The sequence below is a fragment of the Diabrotica undecimpunctata genome, chromosome 3 (assembly GCF_040954645.1).
Source record: "Diabrotica undecimpunctata isolate CICGRU chromosome 3, icDiaUnde3, whole genome shotgun sequence".
Lineage (NCBI taxonomy): Eukaryota > Metazoa > Arthropoda > Insecta > Coleoptera > Chrysomelidae > Diabrotica > Diabrotica undecimpunctata.
In genome coordinates this window covers 169,450,694-169,471,157 of record NC_092805.1, presented here as the reverse complement: position 1 = coordinate 169,471,157, position 20,464 = coordinate 169,450,694, and the positions used below count along the sequence as shown (strand labels likewise).

The following is a 20,464-nucleotide window of genomic DNA, read 5'->3' as shown; positions in this document are numbered from 1 at the left end:
AATAATAATTTGAGATTTCAGCATTTACTTCAAAAAATCTTCTAGTAAACTAAACAATTTTTTGAATTTTTTAGCTGCCAGTTCCAAAAGCAAGTAAGAGAAGAAGACTCAAGAAGATTCTTTGGGAGACGCATAGACAAGACATGCCTGTGAAGTAAGATAATATTGATATGACACAAGAAAACACTTCTGAGGAAATAGAGAGTCATGATGATGATGAGAAAATGTTTAACAATATCAGGTAGCAATAATTTTATTTAAAGAAACAGTTTTCGTTTTTAAAATTCGTTCATAGCAGAATTAAATTGTCTCCGTCAGACAAATCTTAAAGATATTTTTGCTTAAATCTGCTTAAAAAAAACGGGTACGTAATTATCGAGATGTGAGTATTTCAGACCATCAGATAAGCCACCTTTATATCAATACATTTTATGATTAAAACGCCGAAAGGTACTGTAAACTATCTATAATTTGAGAATATATGAATTGGATAATATTTCAGCTGATACACCATTGAAACTTCGGCAGCTTATTTTTTTTTTGATAGTGAAGAATCATTTTCTGCCTGAAAGAATATAAGGGAAGTAGATCTCCTAAATTTGAATAGTACAAGTCCCAATCTATTGATGATGTATAATCTTTAGAGTTATATTATATTCTTACCAAGCTAACTTGGAATTAGCAGATAAAACAAGAAAAACACAGAGCAGTTACTACCTTAATAGAGACATTGGAAAAATTTGGAATTAAAAATCAGGCATTTACGTATAATGTCCGGTTCATAGTTTCCTGCGCCTTCCGGTTATGTCTCCAGTGGGGTCTATTGGCTCAGTCTCCTGGTCGTCGATATGTATCTGTCATTGTCTTTTGGAGCCCAACAAGCCATGTTGTTTTTGGTCTTCCTCGTTTTTTTTTCTCTCAGTTGGTTGCCAATCAAATACTAATTTAGGTAAACGACGGGACGGCCTGTCATTCTCTGTACATATTCGTAATAAATAAGCTGTTGTTGCTGTATTTTTTCTATGGTGGTGGTTGCTCTGTACCTGATTTGTCTTATTCTTTTATTTCTTCTTCTTCTTCTTCCTTCTTGTATGTAGGCATTAAAGCCTGTTTCTTCTTCAATGTTAGCCTCCTAAATTGTTTAAATTATCGCACCATCTTTTTCTTGACCTGCCAATACTTCTTCGTCTACTTGGTGACTTATCTCGTGCTATTCGTACTATCCTATCCTCTGCCATTCTACTAATGTGCTCGTTCCATCCCTCGTTCGTTCGTTCCAGTTATTACTGCTGTTGATGGGACATTACTGAGCACATATTTATAAGATAGAAAATGAGAATGGGGTATTGTAGACTTCGAAAAAAATTGAGCAACGAAATAGATCAGGAAAAAATAAAATGACTGACGGGACATAAAAACAGTGACTTTCGACAATAGGGTACCTAAAAACAGGCCAATACCAGAGAACAACCAACACAGAGAAGCGACAGTCCTTTGAAGTTACGTGGCCAAGCCGCCAATGACAGCTAACAACCAGAAAATTAATAGTCAGTGGGCATATCACACAATATAAATTCTTAAGAGCGTAGGCGCAAAATTTCGGGCCAATGTTTTTTAAATGCATTCATTTCTTCCGAATCCTGAAAAAACTAATAAGTATTTTTGAAAAATTTAAACCCAGAGTGAAAGACTACATTATTACTGAGGGCCGAAAGTCCCTGAAAACTTCTATATTGTTTATTTTAATAAGTTACAGGGGTGAAAAAAAAAGAGAAAATTTAGTGTGATTTTTAATTTCAAATATCTCATTCAAAAAAACTTTTTGTTTATTCTAAGGGACTTTCGGCCCTCGGTAATAATGTAATGTTTCATTCTGTGTTTAAATTTTTCAAAAATATTTGTTAGTTTTCTCAGGATTCCAAAAAAATGTTAAAAAGCATTGGCCCGAAATTTTGCGCCTACGCTCTTAAACGAAACAAAGAAATTACTAAAAATCTTAAAATTACAACAGAACAAGACTTCAAAATTGCAAAAACATGGTTGCAAATAAACAAACTTACATTAAATTATGAAAAACTAAATAGGTACTCATCTACTTTTTGCTATATACAAAAGTTGTCTGCCAATTTTTAATTCGTTAAATATAAATAACAAAGATCATTGAAGGTACTGCGTCATGCGCCAATGTTTTTCTTTTATTTCCTTTTACAATAACATTATCTTCAAAATGCAGTTCACAAATCCTATAATTATTATAAAGTGAATCCATTTTGAATAACAAATCTTCTCGTCTGCAAGCTTCTATCCACACTTTGGCACTACAAATTTTTAACAGAACAAATTTTAAACAAAGAACTTTTTCTGTATTTATAAATAATACTTTATTACTTACAACTATAAGAGTATTAGTATATTCTAAGTATATTGTAAGTTATGAAATATTTAAGTTTTGTCAATATCTAATCTTAATAAATTTACAGTTTTCTCCTGACTAAGTCACAAAAATGTCACTAAATATTGAGATATGCAATAAATAAAGTTTTAATATTTTTTATTTGTAATTCCCATTTAAAACTCCTAAATATTTTATGTACTTCGATCCATATATTTGATCTTTTTTATTTATATTTAACGAATTACAAATTGGCAGACAACTTTTGTATATAGCAAAAAGTAGATGAGTACCTATTTAGTTTTTTCATAATTTAATGTAAGTTTGTTTATTTGCAACCATGTTTTTGCAATTTTGAAGTCTTGTTCTATTGTAATTTTAAGATTTTCCCAATTATCGGTCTAATTATGTTTCCAACAATTTTTAGTTTGACCATTTTAGTAATGTCTTTGTTTCGTTTAAGAGCGTAGGCGCAAAATTTCGGGCCAATGCTTTTTAACATTTTTTTGGAATCCTGAGAAAACTAACAAATATTTTTGAAAAATTTAAACACAGAATGAAAGATTACATTATTACCGAGGGCCGAAAGTCCCTTAGAATAAACAAAAAGTTTTTTTGAATGAGATATTTGAAATTAAAAATGACTTTTGGCCCTCAGTAATAATGTGGTCTTTCATTCAGCGTTTAAATTTTTCAAAAAATACTTATTAGTTTTTTCAGGATTCGAAAAAAATGAATACATTTAAAAAACATTTGCCCGAAATTTTGCGCCTACTCTCTTAAATCAAATATTCTCGTGTATAAAACCCTCTATATATTTTTATTTCCTAAAAATACTATAATAACTAATAATAATTACAAAGCAATAGTAATTACCTGTTATTATTCTTAGGAAATCTAAATAAACTTATTCCTTTTCCTGTCACAGATGAACATCCGCGAATCGCACAAATATATCAAGACATTTTAAATATAAATTAAACTTTTAACTATAAACTATAACTATAAACTCATGTATTTAACTATAACTATAAACTATAACCTTTTAACTATAAATAAATTATATAAATGGTCAAATGCACTTGTTGTGTCGAGTATTTACCATAGACGCCTACGGACTATCGAAAACAACCAGAATTAAAGAATAAGCACGTGTTTTTGACAGTTAAACAACCAGAATCGGGCATGCGTATACAAAAATGGTACACGGTTTTGGACCGTTGTGTCGCTTCTATGTGTGTTCGGTTATTCTATGTTGTAGACTTCGAAAAAAATTGAGCAACGAAATAGATCAGGAAAAAATAAAATGACTGACGGGACATGAAAACAGTGACTTTCGACAATAGGGTACCTAAAAACAGGCCAATACTTTTTCAGGCAAACATTTGTCCACGAGATAAGGAGAAAATAAAACAATCCAAGTGGCAGGATTAAACATGATACAGACCCGTGTCTAAAACTGTAAAAGTGTCGGGTGTCGGATTTAATTCCCATTTCACAGTTTCTCCTTTCTGATCATTTTTAACATGATGCTGATAAACTTGCTAGAAGTACAGTCTACGACTGGAAAAAATCTGGAAACGAACATAAGTCCCATTATGAATGTATACCCGCTAAACACATGACAAAATGTATATTGGACAGCCATGCTTAATGTAAGTGATTCCATAATATATGCATCTACTAGATCTGTAAGTGTTGATACGGGCTACCAAAATTCTAGAATGGGTACCGTAAACTTTGCTCCACTTTTAGGAGTTATTAAAGGAATTGCGGGGAAAAGTGTATAAAATTTCTACTAGTATTATGTTTTTTTTAATAACTGATGAAGAAGGTATACAATGTAATTATTGTATGGTATTTTTTATTCTAAAAATAAATAATTACATATTTTTTTTTAATAAAAAGTGGAGCAAAGTTACCTATAGTGTGGGGTAACTTTGCTCCACCTCATAAAAGCATGAAATTTTGTATAGTAACATATAGTTGGAGCAAAGCTAATGGGTTGCTTGTATTAACCTTGCTCCAAAAATATTATTTGTGCAAAAAAAAAACTAAAAAAGAAGGCAGCATATTCGGCTGAGTACTTCATCAACATTCATGGGAAATATTCCGCAGTTTCGAAACCCTTCCTCTAAATTAGATTTGATTTGTGGACCAAGCAAGTACATCACCTTTGACAACAATGGAGAAAAGTGTTGCTTCTGTATATTAGTGTTGCGGATGCCATCTTCAGTACTTTTCCAAACTGAAAAATTTTTCGTCAGGCTATTTTTAGGGGCCGAAAGAAAGCCACGTCTAGAGGTTGCGTCAAATGTGTACTGTTTGGAGGCAGACAAATTAAATGATTGTCGTTTTCACGACAGAGTTGAAGTGCATGTACTGTAATATTTGAAGAGAGGTTGTCTCATAGTAATACCTTTTTCGCATTCAGCTTCCTAAACATAGGTACCAACTGGAATTCAAACCAATCTGCAAAAATATTTACATCGAACCATCCAGAACTGCTAGTGTTGTAACGGCATCCTTTTGGCCCATTCTCAATGGACACAGAGGTCTTTGAAGCGTTTCTAATTAGTTCTGGATACTTGCAACCTCTCTTGACAATGACTTTTTTTTGCCGGGATCATCAGTGAGATTAGTTTTATCACAATTCCATATATTTGTTGGAGGAACACCGTCTAACTCGATTGCCAGATTTTCGAAAAAGCTTCTCAATATGTTTTCATCAACTTCTGCTCGTACACGTTTAATATTTTCTGCAAAACGTGGGGAAATTTCAGGATCTCACCATAAATTTTTTGATCCAATCCTCTCCAGGGAAGTTATCCTTGAAAATTTTTACATCTCTTCCAAAACGGTTTAAATAATTTTTGATAATGTTTCTCAGTTCCCTTGCATTAATAGGGAACCCATACTCTCCAATATAAATCAGGCAATTGAAAAATTGGTTTTTTTCGCCGGGAGTAAATACGTTTTGCCTCCCTGGCGTTTTGGAATGTTTCCCTTTCAGTTAATTTAAAATGGTCCTTCTTGGAATCTTATATTTTTTTTCTGCCCTTCTGTGTGAGATTTCACTTCTTCTTATTTCATTTAAACACTCTTGTAGGGTTTCTTGTGTATAGTCAGCATAGCGCCGTGATCCTAATACTGTTTTAGGTGTTCTAGACATATCTGTAACAAAAATATATATTAAACATAATATATATTTCAGGGTAACTTTGCGCCACTTTTTTGGAGCAAAGTTACCCCGAATCACCTGATAATTTGTAAAATTAGGTTAGAAAAAGAAAAGTTTATCATTTGTTCATTTATAAGTCACAATTGAGTAAAAAAGTTGATAAACAGTATACACTTAACGCATACACAAATACTTACTTGCGAGATAATAGCATAACTTTCTACACACACCAAATTTTATACGTAGTTTTTACCGAAGTTTTTACACCACTACCTTCTCGACTCGCTGTAGGCATGTAAATGGAAGAGCAAGCAAGGCGATGCTGCACATGGGGAGACTTTGTCAATAGACAACAAGTGAAACGGCTACGCGCATTTTGTGAAGACAGTTTTTAATTCATAGGTAAATTAAAATGAAACTTTTTTTAGTAATGGAGCAAAGTTACCCTGGCAGGGGCAAAGTTACCCCGGTTTACGGTATTATTAATAAATGAAAGATATACAAAAAGGTAATTGGAGTAGTTCATTCTGTTTCTAGTTTATAATAAACTAATCCAGTTTTATTTTAAAGTTTACTATTTTATTCCCTAACTATTGCAATGTATCATGTTGTAACTGGCTGATTGACACCTAGTCTATGCCAATAAAAAAAACCATTGCAATGTTTTAGAGCTACTACTCTGTTACCCTAGTAAGTATTTATACTTACCAGAAACTGATATTTTAACCTTGTTTATATCAGCTACATTTTCGAAAGTAATTGTTTGATCAAACGGAATTGTTCCTTTACCCTCTTTGGGATATTCGGCGGTGTAATACACATCTTTGAATTTCGGAACTTTATCATCAACAGAAGAACCCGTCAATTTAATTACAAGTACCGATGAACCCTTTGAAGATTTTCCTGTTTCACTAGCTTCCATGACTAAGATCAAGTCTGTTGTGGTGTCGAATACGGAGTCCTCCAGTGGTTTGGTAATTTTAATTCGCCATTTGTCAGAACTGTATTCCACCGCGAAGTTATCAGTATAATCTGTGAAGCAAGAGTAGAGGTTACTATTTATACGAAAGTAAAAACTATTAAGATATTTGGTATAAGAAAGAGGTATTATATAGTATGATAAGAAATGCTATAAAATGTATTTGTCTTCATCTATCTAACTGAGAATAAATCAAAATAGTTTTATAAATGGTTTTTTAAATATTTTGATAATGATATTAAAAATGAACTAGTATTTTTAGCTGGTTGTTTCTAAAGATTTCTATTTTTTGTTCAATACATTACCACTGATTGCTATCTTTAAATTTTTCGGATCAATAGTTTCGGTAAAAGCAACATCTGTATTGAAATCTATATAATCTGTTTGGTCTTTTTTATAGTCAGCTTCATAATATAAGTCCTTAAATTGTGGTCCCACTTCTGTTGCGTCTGTTTTGAGTTCGACAACCAACACAGCTTTTCCGGTTTTGGTGACCCCTGATTCTGTAGCTGTCATGGCTAGAACGATTTCTGATAAGGATTCAAAATCTTTAGAGTCCAGAGGGGATTTTATTTGTATACGCCATTTCTTTTGAGCTGTATCATAAGTTACCGCGAAATTGTCTGTATAAGCTGAAAAATGAACAAAACTTTAAAGATCTAATGGAAGATTATATAAATATAATATGGATCTGTAGAGTGTCAGTGTAAATTGTTGTTTTTTTTTGTTCTGATCGACAACTTACTGTCCAGTGTTATTTTTATGTTCTTCGGATCAATGTCTCCTTCGAAAGCAACAGCTGTTTTAAATTCAATATAATCAGTTTGGTCTTTTTTATACTCAGATTGATAGTACAAGTCCTTAAATTGCGGTCCCACTTCTGTTGCGTCTGTTTTGAGTTCAATAACCAACACAGATTTTCCAGTTTTAGTAACTCCAGACTCTGTAGCTTCCATGGTCAGTACGATTTCTGATAAGGATTCAAAATCTTTAGAATCGAGAGGGGATTTTATTTGTATTCGCCATTTCTTTTGTGTGGTATCGTAAATTACTGCGAAATTGTCGGTATAAGCTAGAAAACAATAAGTTTTAAAAATGTGTTTATTAATAAAAAAATATAAATATACTTTATAGATTTTAACTGTCCAGAAAACTCGAACCTCTGGCTCGCATTTGTCACCTAATCTTTGAAGACATAAGCTATGCGAAAGACCAGTAGCTGTGGAAACTCAAAAGTACTGAGTAGTAACATTATGTTAAACAAGATGTTGAAAACGGTTCCCTAATTTCTACCAAACACGATGTAGAAATCGACATCATACACGTCTACATTATTTATAAGTAATCTGCTACACCTTGGTCATACCAAGCCATTCAAATATAATACCCACCTTACTGCAGGTCGCAAATTATCATGAGCCGTGGAGGTACAGAAATAATAATGCAAAAAGGGACGTATTATTGAAATGGGAAAATACGAACAAGTACAGAATGTATTTTACTCTAAAGACCGACTTATGTATAGACCAGACAACTTGTAGAATACAATCCTGACGTTCAAATCATTTAATTACTTCTATTCCTAGTTTAAGATGAAATTTCAAAAGAGCCAACTAAGTTGGCTTCTTCACATATCTGGAAAAATACTTGGGGTGGATACTACTTACATTTAAAATAACCAGATATTAGTTGGTGTCATGAACAGAAGCAAATCTAAAGAAGGTTTTGCAAAGAATATATTTATGGTCGGATCCAAAATAGCTAAGATTTCCAAAGCTTGACCTTGCCTTGACTCTGGCAAATTAGGAAATAGGGAATAATAAATATTTTATACTTAACCAAACGTAAATATCTCAATTTTCAAACATCTAGCAAACAAGCATATATGTATAATAAGTATTATTAAGAAAACTTGAGAGCGATCCGTTCACAAAACGATCATATAAAGATATAAGAGCAGATACCATCGCTTTACATTTAGTTAAGCTATTTAGAGCACCAAGAGACAAAATATGAAACGAAAAATCAAAATTTACAAAACATAATGCCACACAACTGAATAATATTACTTTTTCTCCAGCGAAGACATATGTAACTCTCTGAAGGACGCCAAGGTAGCAGACGTTATAGATTTCGACAATATTCACTCTAAATTATGTCACTCAATACCCTATAATGATAGCTGCTAAGACTTTTTGTTTGCAATTCAAGAGTTGATAGATTAAACGAACTTAATGTTTGTTTGTAACCTAAAAGGTTAATTTATTGGTAATTTTGCTATTGCTTTATGTGTATATGTCACCATGTGATCAATAAATATGGATTATATTAATATAGCGTTATTTTATCACGTGTAAGTGTAAATTGTTGTTATTTGGCAATATTTAACAACTTACTGTCTAGTGATACTTTCAAGTTCTTTGGATCAATACTTTCCATGAAAGCAACATCCGTTTTAAATTCAATATAATTAGTTTGGCCTTGTTTATATTCAGATTGATAGTATAAGTCCTTAAATTGTGGTCCCACTTCTGTTGCGTCTGTTTTAAGTTCTATCACCAACACAGATTTTCCTGTTTTAGTCACTCCCGATTCTGAAACTTCCATGGTCAGTACAATTTCTGATAAGGTCTCAAAATCTTTAGAATCCAGAGGGGATTTTATTTGTATACGCCATTTCTTTTGAGCTGTATCATAAGTTACCGCGAAATTGTCTGTATAAGCTGAAAGATTAATGACATTTTAAAGATCTAATACAAGTTTGTATAAATATAATGTTGATCTGTAGAGTGTCAGTGTAAATTGTTGCTATTTTGTTCTCATCGACAACTTACTATCTAGTGATATTTTTATATTCTTCGGATCAATGTCTTCTTCAAAAGCAACAGCTGTTTTAAATTCAATATAATCAGTTTGGCCTTGTTTATATTCAGATTGATAGTACAAGTCTTTAAATTGTGGTCCCACTTCTGTTGTGTCTGTTTTCAGTTCGATAACCAACACAGATTTTCCAGTTTTAGTAACTCCAGATTCTGTAGCTTCCATGGTCAGTACGATTTCTGATAAGGATTCAAAATCTTTGGAATTCAGAGGGGATTTTATTTGTATACGCCATTTATTTTGAGCTGTATCATAAGTTACCGCAAAATTGTCGGTATAAGCTAGAAAATGAAGAAAACTTTAATGACCTAATGAAAGATTGTATAAATATAACGGTGATCTGTAGAGTGTCAGTGTAAATTGCTGTTATTTTGTTCTCATCGACAACTTACTGTCTAGTGATATTTTTATATTCTTCGGATCAATGTCTTCTTCAAAAGCAACAGCTGTTTTAAATTCAATATAATCAGTTTGGCCTTGTTTATATTCAGATTGATAGTACAAGTCTTTAAATTGTGGTCCCACTTCTGTTGTGTCTGTTTTGAGTTCGATAACCAACACAGATTTTCCAGTTTTAGTAACTCCAGATTCTGTAGCTTCCATGGTCAGTACGATTTCTGATAAGGATTCAAAATCTTTGGAATTCAGAGGGGATTTTATTTGTATACGCCATTTATTTTGAGCTGTATCATAAGTTACCGCAAAATTGTCGGTATAAGCTAAAAAATGAAGAAAACTTTAATGACCTAATGAAAGATTGTATAAATATAACGGTGATCTGTAGAGTGTCAGTGTAAATTGTTGTTATTTTGTTCTCATCGACAACTTACTGTCTAGTGATATTTTTATATTCTTCGGATCAATGTCTTCTTCAAAAGCAACAGCTGTTTTAAATTCAATATAATCAGTTTGGCCTTGTTTATATTCAGATTGATAGTACAAGTCTTTAAATTGTGGTCCCACTTCTGTTGTGTCTGTTTTCAGTTCGATAACCAACACAGATTTTCCAGTTTTAGTAACTCCAGATTCTGTAGCTTCCATGGTCAGTACGATTTCTGATAAGGATTCAAAATCTTTGGAATTCAGAGGGGATTTTATTTGTATACGCCATTTATTTTGAGCTGTATCATAAGTTACCGCGAAATTGTCGGTATAAGCTAAAAAATGAAGAAAACTTTAATGACCTAATGAAAGATTGTATAAATATAACGGTGATCTGTAGAGTGTCAGTGTAAATTGTTGTTATTTTGTTCTCATCGACAACTTACTGTCTAGTGATATTTTTATATTCTTCGGATCAATGTCTTCTTCAAAAGCAACAGCTGTTTTAAATTCAATATAATCAGTTTGGCCTTGTTTATATTCAGATTGATAGTATAAGTCCTTAAATTGTGGTCCCACTTCTGTTGAGTCTGTTTTCAGTTCGATAACCAACACAGATTTTCCAGTTTTAGTAACTCCTGACTCTGTAGCTTCCATGGTCAGTACGATTTCTGATAGAGATTCAAAATCTTTGGAATTCAGAGGGGATTTTATTTGTATACGCCATTTATTTTGAGCTGTATCATAAGTTACCGCGAAATTGTCGGTATAAGCTGAAAAATGAAGAAAACTTTAATGACCTAATGAAAGATTGTATAAATATAACGGTGATCTGTAGAGTGTCAGTGTAAATTGTTGTTATTTTGTTCTCATCGACAACTTACTGTCTAGTGATATTTTTATATTCTTCGGATCAATGTCTTCTTCAAAAGCAACAGCTGTTTTAAATTCAATATAATCAGTTTGGCCTTGTTTATATTCAGATTGATAGTACAAGTCTTTAAATTGTGGTCCCACTTCTGTTGTGTCTGTTTTCAGTTCGATAACCAACACAGATTTTCCAGTTTTAGTAACTCCTGACTCTGTAGCTTCCATGGTCAGTACGATTTCTGATAAGGATTCAAAATCTTTAGAACTCAGAGGAGATTTTATTTGTATTCGCCATTTCTTTTGTGTGGTATCGTAAATTACTGCGAAATTATCGGTATAAGCTAGAAAACAATCAGTTTTAAAAATGAGTTTATTATTAAAAAAATATAAATATACTTTATAGATTTTGTCTGTTCAGAAAACTCGAACCTCTGTTTCGCGTTTGTCACCTAATCTTTAAAGACATAAGCTATGCGACAGACCAGTGGCTGTGAAAACTTAAAAGTACCGAGTAGTAACATTATGCTAAACAAGATATTGAAAACGGTTCTCTAATTTCTACCAAACACGATGTAGAAATCGACAGCATACACACCTACATTATTTATAAGTAATCTGCTACACCTTGGTCCTACCAAGTTATTCAAACATTACCCCACCTTACTGCAGGTCGCAAATTATCATGAGCCGTGGAGGTACAGAAATAATAATGCAAAAAGGGATGTATTATTGAAATGGGAAAATACGAACAAGTACACAATGTATTTTACTCTAAGGACCGACTTATGTATATACCAGACAACTTGTAGACATGCAATCCTGACGTTCAAATCATTTAATTACTTCTATTCCTCGTCTAAGATGAAATTTCAAAAGAGCCAATTAAGTTAGTTTCCACACATATCTGGAAAAATATTTGGGGTGGATTCTACTTACAGTTAAAATAACCAGAGATTTGTTGGTGTCATAAACAGGAGCAAATCTCAAGAAAGTTTTGCAAAGAATATATTTCTGGTCAGATCCAAAATAGCTTAGATTTCCAAATCTTGACCTTGCGTTGACTCTGGCAATTAGGAAATAGGGAATAATAAATACTTTAGAGTTAACAAAAAATAGATATCTCAATTTTCAAACATCTAGCAGACAAGCATATAATATGTATAATAAGTATTATTAAGAAAACTTGAGAGCGATTCGTTCACAAAACGATCAAATAACGATATAAGACCAGATGCAATCGTTTCACATTTAGTAAAGCTATTTAGAGTACCAATAGACAAAATATGAAACGAAAATCACGATTTAAAAACATAATGCCACACAACATTTGAATAATATCACTTTTTCTCCAGCGAAGACATATGCAACTCTCTGAAGGACGCCAAGCTAGCAGATGCTCTAAATTTCGACAACGTTTACTCTAAATTCTGTCACTCAACATCGTGTAATGAGAGCTGCTAAGATTTTTTGTACGCAATTCCAGAGTTGATAGATTAAACGAACTTAATGGTTGTTTGTAACCTAAAAGGTTAATTTATTGGTAATTTTGCTTTATGTGTATATGTCACCATGTGATTAATAAATATGGATTATATTAATATAGCGTTATTTTATCACGTGTAAGTGTAAATTGTTGTTATTTGGCAATATTTAACAACTTACTGTCTAGTGATACTTTCAAGTTCTTTGGATCAATACTTTCCATGAAAGCAACATCCGTTTTAAATTCAATATAATTAGTTTGGCCTTGTTTATATTCAGATTGATAGTATAACTCCTTAAATTGTGGTCCCACTTCGGTTGCGTCTGTTTTGAGTTCGATAACCAACACAGCTTTTCCGGTCTTAGTGACCCCTGATTCTGTAGCTGTCATGGCTAGAACGATTTCTGATAAAGATTCAAAATCTTTAGAGTCCAGAGGGGATTTTATTTGTATACGCCATTTCTTTTGAGCTGTATCATAGGTTACCGCGAAATTGTCTGTATAAGCTGAAAAATGAACAACATTTTAAAGATCTAATGAAAGTTTGTGTAAATATAATGTTGATCTGTAGAGTGTCAGTGTAAATTGTTTTTATTTTGTTCTCATCGACAACTTACTGTCTAGTGATATTTTTATATTCTTCGGATCAATGTCCTCTTCAAAAGCAAGAGCTGTTGTAAATTCAATATAATCAGTTTGGCCTTGTTTATATTCAGATTGATAGTATAAGTCCTTAAACTGTGGTCCCACTTCTGTTGAGTCTGTTTTAAGTTCGATCACCAACACAGATTTTCCAGTTTTAGTAACTCCAGACTCTGTAGCTTCCATAGTCAGTACTATTTCTGATAAAGATTCAAAATCTTTAGAATCCAGAGGGGATTTTATTTGTATACGCCATTTCTTTTGATCTGTATCATAAGTTACCGCGAAATTGTCTGTATAAGCTAAAAAATGAACAAAACTTTAATGTACTAATGAAAGATTTATAAATATAACGGTAATCTGTAGAGTGTCAGTGTAAATTGTTGTTATTTTGTTCTCATCGACCACTTACTGTCTAGTGATATTTTTATATTCTTCGGATCAATGTCTTCTTCAAAAGCAACATCTGTTTTAAATTCAATATAATCAGTTTGGTCTTGTTTATATTCAGATTGATAGTACAAGTCCTTAAACTGTGGTCCCACTTCTGTTGTGTCTGTTTTAAGTTCGATCACCAACACAGATTTTCCAGTTTTAGTAACTCCCGTCTCTGTAGCTTCCATGGTCAGTACGATTTCTGATAAGGATTCAAAATCTTTAGAACTCAAAGGAGATTTTATTTGTATACGCCATTTCTTTTGGGCTGTATCATAAGTTACCGCGAAATTGTCTGTATAAGCTAGAAAAGGAACAAAATGATATAAATATAATGTTATACTGTACTGTGGGTGTAAATTGTTGTTATTTGACTATAATCGACAACTTACTGTTCAGCGTTATTTTTAGTTTCTCCGCAGCAACGTCTCCTTCAAATGCAACAGCTGTTTTAAATTCAATATAATCAGTTTGGCCTTGTTTATATTCAGATTGATAGTACAAGTCTTTAAATTGTGGTCCCACTTCTGTTGTGTCTGTTTTCAGTTCGATAACCAACACAGATTTTCCAGTTTTAGTAACTCCAGATTCTGTAGCTTCCATGGTCAGTACGATTTCTGATAAGGATTCAAAATCTTTGGAATTCAGAGGGGATTTTATTTGTATACGCCATTTATTTTGAGCTGTATCATAAGTTACCGCGAAATTGTCGGTATAAGCTAAAAAATGAAGAAAACTTTAATGACCTAATGAAAGATTGTATAAATATAACGGTGATCTGTAGAGTGTCAGTGTAAATTGTTGTTATTTTGTTCTCATCGACAACTTACTGTCTAGTGATATTTTTATATTCTTCGGATCAATGTCTTCTTCAAAAGCAACAGCTGTTTTAAATTCAATATAATCAGTTTGGCCTTGTTTATATTCAGATTGATAGTATAAGTCCTTAAATTGTGGTCCCACTTCTGTTGAGTCTGTTTTCAGTTCGATAACCAACACAGATTTTCCAGTTTTAGTAACTCCTGACTCTGTAGCTTCCATGGTCAGTACGATTTCTGATAGAGATTCAAAATCTTTGGAATTCAGAGGGGATTTTATTTGTATACGCCATTTATTTTGAGCTGTATCATAAGTTACCGCGAAATTGTCGGTATAAGCTGAAAAATGAAGAAAACTTTAATGACCTAATGAAAGATTGTATAAATATAACGGTGATCTGTAGAGTGTCAGTGTAAATTGTTGTTATTTTGTTCTCATCGACAACTTACTGTCTAGTGATATTTTTATATTCTTCGGATCAATGTCTTCTTCAAAAGCAACAGCTGTTTTAAATTCAATATAATCAGTTTGGCCTTGTTTATATTCAGATTGATAGTACAAGTCTTTAAATTGTGGTCCCACTTCTGTTGTGTCTGTTTTCAGTTCGATAACCAACACAGATTTTCCAGTTTTAGTAACTCCTGACTCTGTAGCTTCCATGGTCAGTACGATTTCTGATAAGGATTCAAAATCTTTAGAACTCAGAGGAGATTTTATTTGTATTCGCCATTTCTTTTGTGTGGTATCGTAAATTACTGCGAAATTGTCTGTATAAGCTAGAAAAGGAACAAAATGATATAAATATAATGTTATTCTGTACTGTGGGTGTAAATTGTTGTTATTTGACTATAATTGACAACTTACTGTTCAGCGTTATTTTTAGTTTCTCCGCAGCAACGTCTCCTTCAAATGCAACATCTGTTTTAAAATCTATATATTCAGTTTGGCCTTGTTTATATTCAGATTGATAGTATAAGTCCTTAAATTGTGGTCCAACTTCTGTTGCGTCTGTTTTGAGTTCGATAACCAACACAGATTTTCCAGTTTTAGTAACTCCAGTCTCTGTAGCTTCCATGGTCAGTACGATTTCTGATAAGGTATCAAAATCTTTAGAACTCAAAGGAGATTTTATTTTTATACGCCATTTCTTTTCAGCTGTATCATAAGTTACCGCGAAATTGTCTGTATAAGCTAGAAAAGGAACAAAATGATATAAATATAATGTTATTCTGTACTGTGGGTGTAAATTGTTGTTATTTGACTATAATCGACAACTTACTGTTCAGCGTTATTTTTAGTTTCTCCGCAGCAACGTCTCCTTCAAATGCAACATCTGTTTTAAAATCTATATATTCAGTTTGGCCTTGTTTATATTCAGATTGATAGTATAAGTCCTTAAATTGTGGTCCCACTTCTGTTGCGTCTGTTTTGAGTTCGATAACCAACACAGATTTGCCAGTTTTAGTAACTCCAGTCTCTGTAGCTTCCATGGTCAGTACGATTTCGGATAAGGTATCAAAATATTTAGAATCCAGAGGAGATTTTATTTGTATACGCCATTTCTTTTGAGCAGTATCATAAGTGACCGCGAAATTGTCCGTATAAGCTAAAAAAAGGAACAAAGATTTAAAGGTCTGATCGGAGATTATATAAACATAGTGTTGTTCTGTAGAGTGTCAGCATAAATATTGTTATTTTGATTTAGTAGACAACTTACTGCCTAGAGCTAGTTTTAAATTTTTTGGATTAATATTTTCGGTAAAACCAACATCTGTTTTAAAGTCTATATAATCAGTTTGGCCTTGTTTATATTCAGCTTGATAGTATAAATCCTTAAATTGTGGTCCAACTTCAGTTGTGTCTGTTTTCAGTTCGACAACCAACACTGATTTTCCTGTTTCAGTGACTTCTGACTCTGTAGCTTCCATGGTCAGAATGATTTCTGATAAAGAGTTAAAATCTTCAGAATTCAGAGGAGATTTTATTTGTATACGCCATTTATTTTGATTTGTATCATAAGTCACTCCGAAATTATCGGTATAAGCTACAAATGTAACAAACATTTATTGGTCAATGTTGATCCTTAAATTTAGTGTCATTCTGTAGAGTGTCAGTTTAAAATTCCATTTTGTTATAACAGATTAACAGGATATATCTTGAGATAAACATGCACTGGATAATAGTTTCTTCGACAAACTTGAAACAAAACATATAACCTAAATACATCTTAGTTACAAATGATAATGGCCAAAGATTGATTACATTCCCAATTGAAAACAGGATGAAAATAATGAGTACATATATATATATATATATATATATATATATATATATATATATATATATATATATATATATATATATATATATATATATATATAAAGAAACGTGGAAAATTGCAGAGGGGCTGACGTATACTCAGATCATTTTTTGGTTAGAATTAATATGAGAGAAGCAATAGTTAAAAAGCATAAACGGAAAAAGAAAGTGCAACGTAAATTTAATTTAAAAAAACTGCGAAAATTTGAGGTAGTGCAGGATTATCAAAAGTATATACAAGAAACTTATGCCAAACAAGATACTGCTACTGTGAGTAACATACAACAAAATTTCTTGAAAATGACAAACACTATAAAGGAAGCAACGTCGAAGAACATACCAAGAACAAGGTGATTTAGAAAAAACCACTGGTTCGATAACGAATGTAGAACAGAGTTAAAAAAAGATCAGATTTGAGATTAAGTTTACGATCGCAAAAATAAGGCCGAACATGGAAAAAAGTAAACAAAATCTTAAGGGAGCGGAAACGAAAGTATATGGATGATAAAGTAAAGCGTATTTTAGAAAATTACAAGAAAAATGAAATAAAAAGATAAAAAGAGGTGAAATACAAAAATAAAAAGAGTGTAAAATTTACAAAGAGGTGAAATACATTAAAACTGGGTATCAGAGAAGAAGGATAAATGTAAAATATAAGCAAGGAAACTTGATAGTGGACGAAGACCAAATATGTAAAAGGTGGAAAGAATATTTCGAAGAGATGCTAATAATGTAGGAGTGACTACTAAAGAAAATTATATTGTTTCTAAACCTCAAATAGCAATAGAAGAAATTGAAGAAACCAACTTAGTGAGCTAATACTTAGTGTGGGATGCCGAAGAAATGCCTCAATAATGGAATATGTCAATTATAATTCCTACACACAAAAAGGGAGATAGAACTGAATGCGCAAACTATAGAGGAATATGCTTATTAGATATAGATTAGAAATATATGTAGATAAGAATCTATGAGAATACTAGGGATAATTTCGGAAAGGAAGATCAACAACCGATACAATTTTTATGCTAAAACAAATCTTGATCAATTGCTATGAATACAACATTTCAGCACAAGTACTTTTCATTGATTACAAAAGCGCCTACGATACAAAAGACAGAAAAAAATTAATAGAAACGCTGTTTGTAAATCATTTGTGCTGTTAAATGCAACGGTATAGTCTCAGAAGAAATCTAAGTGTAAAAAAGGTGACAGCAACGCATGGAAAAGCATTTAAGATTAAGTAGATTAACTGGTAGATATATGTAGCGAATAGAAGACCAGACTGGAATAATTATTGAAAGTAAATTTTATAAAAACCATAATTAATTATCAAGATGAGGCAAGAACACTGATTTTTGAATGTGAGAATAGCAACGGGTAGTTTACGCTCAACCTTTGAAATTTATTAAATAGAAGAATAGTGCTTGAATATCAATGTCCATGGAGGGATTGTTATTAATAAGCAAATAGATGTCCTACAAAATATAAAAAAAATATCCGAAAGAAAACAGAATAAAGATAAAGAAATTGTAAAAACTACTACTTCTATCAGTTTCATAGTAGATATATTTTCGTAAATACTGTTGGTAGGTTTTCCTCGATTGACACCTACGATTAATCAGGCTCTATCTCCTCAAAACCAGAAAATGACAAACAAAAAACTGCCAAAAAATAAAAGTAAGTCTTCAGTTTCTAGTAATCTATAAAAGTAACAACGAGTGTGAACATTTGTTTGTGTTCTGCAATTAGATGTTATAATAATCGACGATCATTAAAATTGTTACTAATTTGGTAAACTTACTACTCAGTGCTATTTTTAAATTCTTTGGATCAATTTTTTCGGTAAAAGCAACATCTGTTTTAAAATCTATATAATCTGTTTGACTTTGTTTATATTCAGCCTCGTAGTACAAATCGGTAAACTGTGGTGCAGTTACTGTTTCGTCCTTCTTAATTTCTATTACCAAAACCGATTTTCCTGTTTTAGAGATGCCAGTCTCTGTAGCTTCCATAGTCAGAACGATTTCTGCTAAAGAATCAAAATCTTCAGAATTCAGGGGCGATTTTATTTGTATCCGCCATTTCTTTTGAGCTGTATCGTAAGTGACTGCAAAATTGTCCGTATAAGCTAGAAAAGGAACAAAATTTTAAAGGTCTACGCAGAATTTATAAATATAGTGTTATTCTGTAGAGTGTCAGCATAAATCTTGTAACAATCTAGATATAGATTATGTAAAGATAGTGTTGTTCTGTAAATTGTCAGTGTGTATTGTTGCTATTTTTATCTACCAAAACTTACTATCCAGTGTTACTTTTAAATTGTTTGGATCAATCTCTTCGGTAAAAGTCACATCTTCTTTAAAATCGATGTAGTCTTTTTGGTTTTGTTTGTATTCAGCCGCATAGTACAATTTGGAAAACTGAGGACCGACTTCAGTTATAAGTTCTATTACCAATACAGATTTTCCAGTTTTAGTAACTCCCGATTCTGAAACTTCCATGATCAGTACAATTTCTGATAAGGTCTCAAAATCTTTAGAATCCAAAGGGGATTTTATTTGTATACGCCATTTCTTTTGAGCTGCATCGTAAGCCACTGCGAAATTGTCTGTGTAAGCTAGAAAATCATTAAAATGTTAAATATCTTAATATAGATTATATAAAGTTTGTGTTGTTCTGTGAATTATCAGTGTATGTTGTTACTATTTTGATTTCATTGACTGACTATCAAGTGTTATCTGTAAATTTTTTGGATCAATATGTTTCGCAAATGCAACATCTGTTTTAAAATCTATATAATTTGTTTGGCTTTGTTTATATTCAGCTGAATAATACAAATCCACGAATTGAGGAGCTACTTCAGTTGTAAGGTCTATTACCAATACGGATTTTCCAGTTTTCGTGACTCCTGTTTCTGTAGCTTTCATGATTACAAGTATTTCTGTCAAAGAATCGAAGTCCTTAGAAGTTAATGGGACTTTTATATGTACTCGCCATTTCTTTTGAGTTTTATCATAGACTATTTCAAAATTTTCACTGTATGCTGGAAAATATTTATTAAATTATAATACCGTATTAGAAATAATTTAAGGTGGGTATGCACTTAAAATGGTAGGACATGAGACATAATTAAAACGACATACCAATATTAGTGGCCTGAAATACCTTCCCCAAAATTTCATACTGAAAGGAATCGGAGAGGGGAGTCTTAAATTGTTGCCAAACTTATTGTTTTTATTTGACCTGTCGTCATTTTTAGCATTTAAAAAATGTGCTGAGACAATCGAATTTGGGCGAATTAATTTAAATGGCAGCTCTCTATTTTTTTATTGGGAATAAGCCATAATTTTACTTTAAAATAAGTTTATTTTGACATTTCGATTTCCACTTCGCAAATCGTTCTCAAAACAAAACATTAATAAATGTTTTGTGTTCTGAGAAATAACTTCTCAAAATATAATTTTGAAAAGAAAACAATAACTAAAAATTTAATTTAAACATACTTTATTCAATTTATCAATGTAATACCTAGTAATACCTAACGGTAATAATTGTAATATATGTAATGTACATTTGAGGAAAAAAATTCGCCCCCACAGAAAATATAAGTAAATGATAATTTCTTATTATTTTGTTATT

The 20,464-nt window shown here is 32.0% G+C and overlaps 1 protein-coding gene across 19 annotated transcripts in view; it reads right to left on the bottom strand.

Moving 5' to 3' along the window:
• The window catches only part of LOC140437792 (uncharacterized), a 102,785-nt gene that overhangs the window by 54,640 nt on the left and 27,681 nt on the right, over positions 1-20,464 (bottom strand). Inside the window, exons 9-29 of one of the 19 annotated variants that reach the window (XM_072527518.1) lie at positions 19,551-19,868; positions 19,125-19,442; positions 18,627-18,953; positions 16,221-16,547; positions 15,783-16,109; positions 15,368-15,694; positions 14,953-15,279; positions 14,515-14,841; positions 14,077-14,403; positions 13,662-13,988; positions 13,225-13,551; positions 12,787-13,113; positions 11,139-11,465; positions 10,701-11,027; positions 10,263-10,589; positions 9,825-10,151; positions 9,387-9,713; positions 8,949-9,275; positions 7,298-7,624; positions 6,858-7,184; positions 6,282-6,605 (exon numbers count right to left, since the gene is read on the bottom strand). In XM_072527518.1, coding sequence (XP_072383619.1) covers positions 6,282-6,605; positions 6,858-7,184; positions 7,298-7,624; positions 8,949-9,275; positions 9,387-9,713; positions 9,825-10,151; positions 10,263-10,589; positions 10,701-11,027; positions 11,139-11,465; positions 12,787-13,113; positions 13,225-13,551; positions 13,662-13,988; positions 14,077-14,403; positions 14,515-14,841; positions 14,953-15,279; positions 15,368-15,694; positions 15,783-16,109; positions 16,221-16,547; positions 18,627-18,953; positions 19,125-19,442; positions 19,551-19,868 — 6,846 coding nt within the window. The remainder of the gene's footprint in view (positions 1-6,281; positions 6,606-6,857; positions 7,185-7,297; positions 7,625-8,948; positions 9,276-9,386; positions 9,714-9,824; positions 10,152-10,262; positions 10,590-10,700; positions 11,028-11,138; positions 11,466-12,786; positions 13,114-13,224; positions 13,552-13,661; positions 13,989-14,076; positions 14,404-14,514; positions 14,842-14,952; positions 15,280-15,367; positions 15,695-15,782; positions 16,110-16,220; positions 16,548-18,626; positions 18,954-19,124; positions 19,443-19,550; positions 19,869-20,464) is intronic. The other 18 variants (XM_072527524.1, XM_072527522.1, XM_072527523.1 and 15 more) reach the window with 18 other exon arrangements.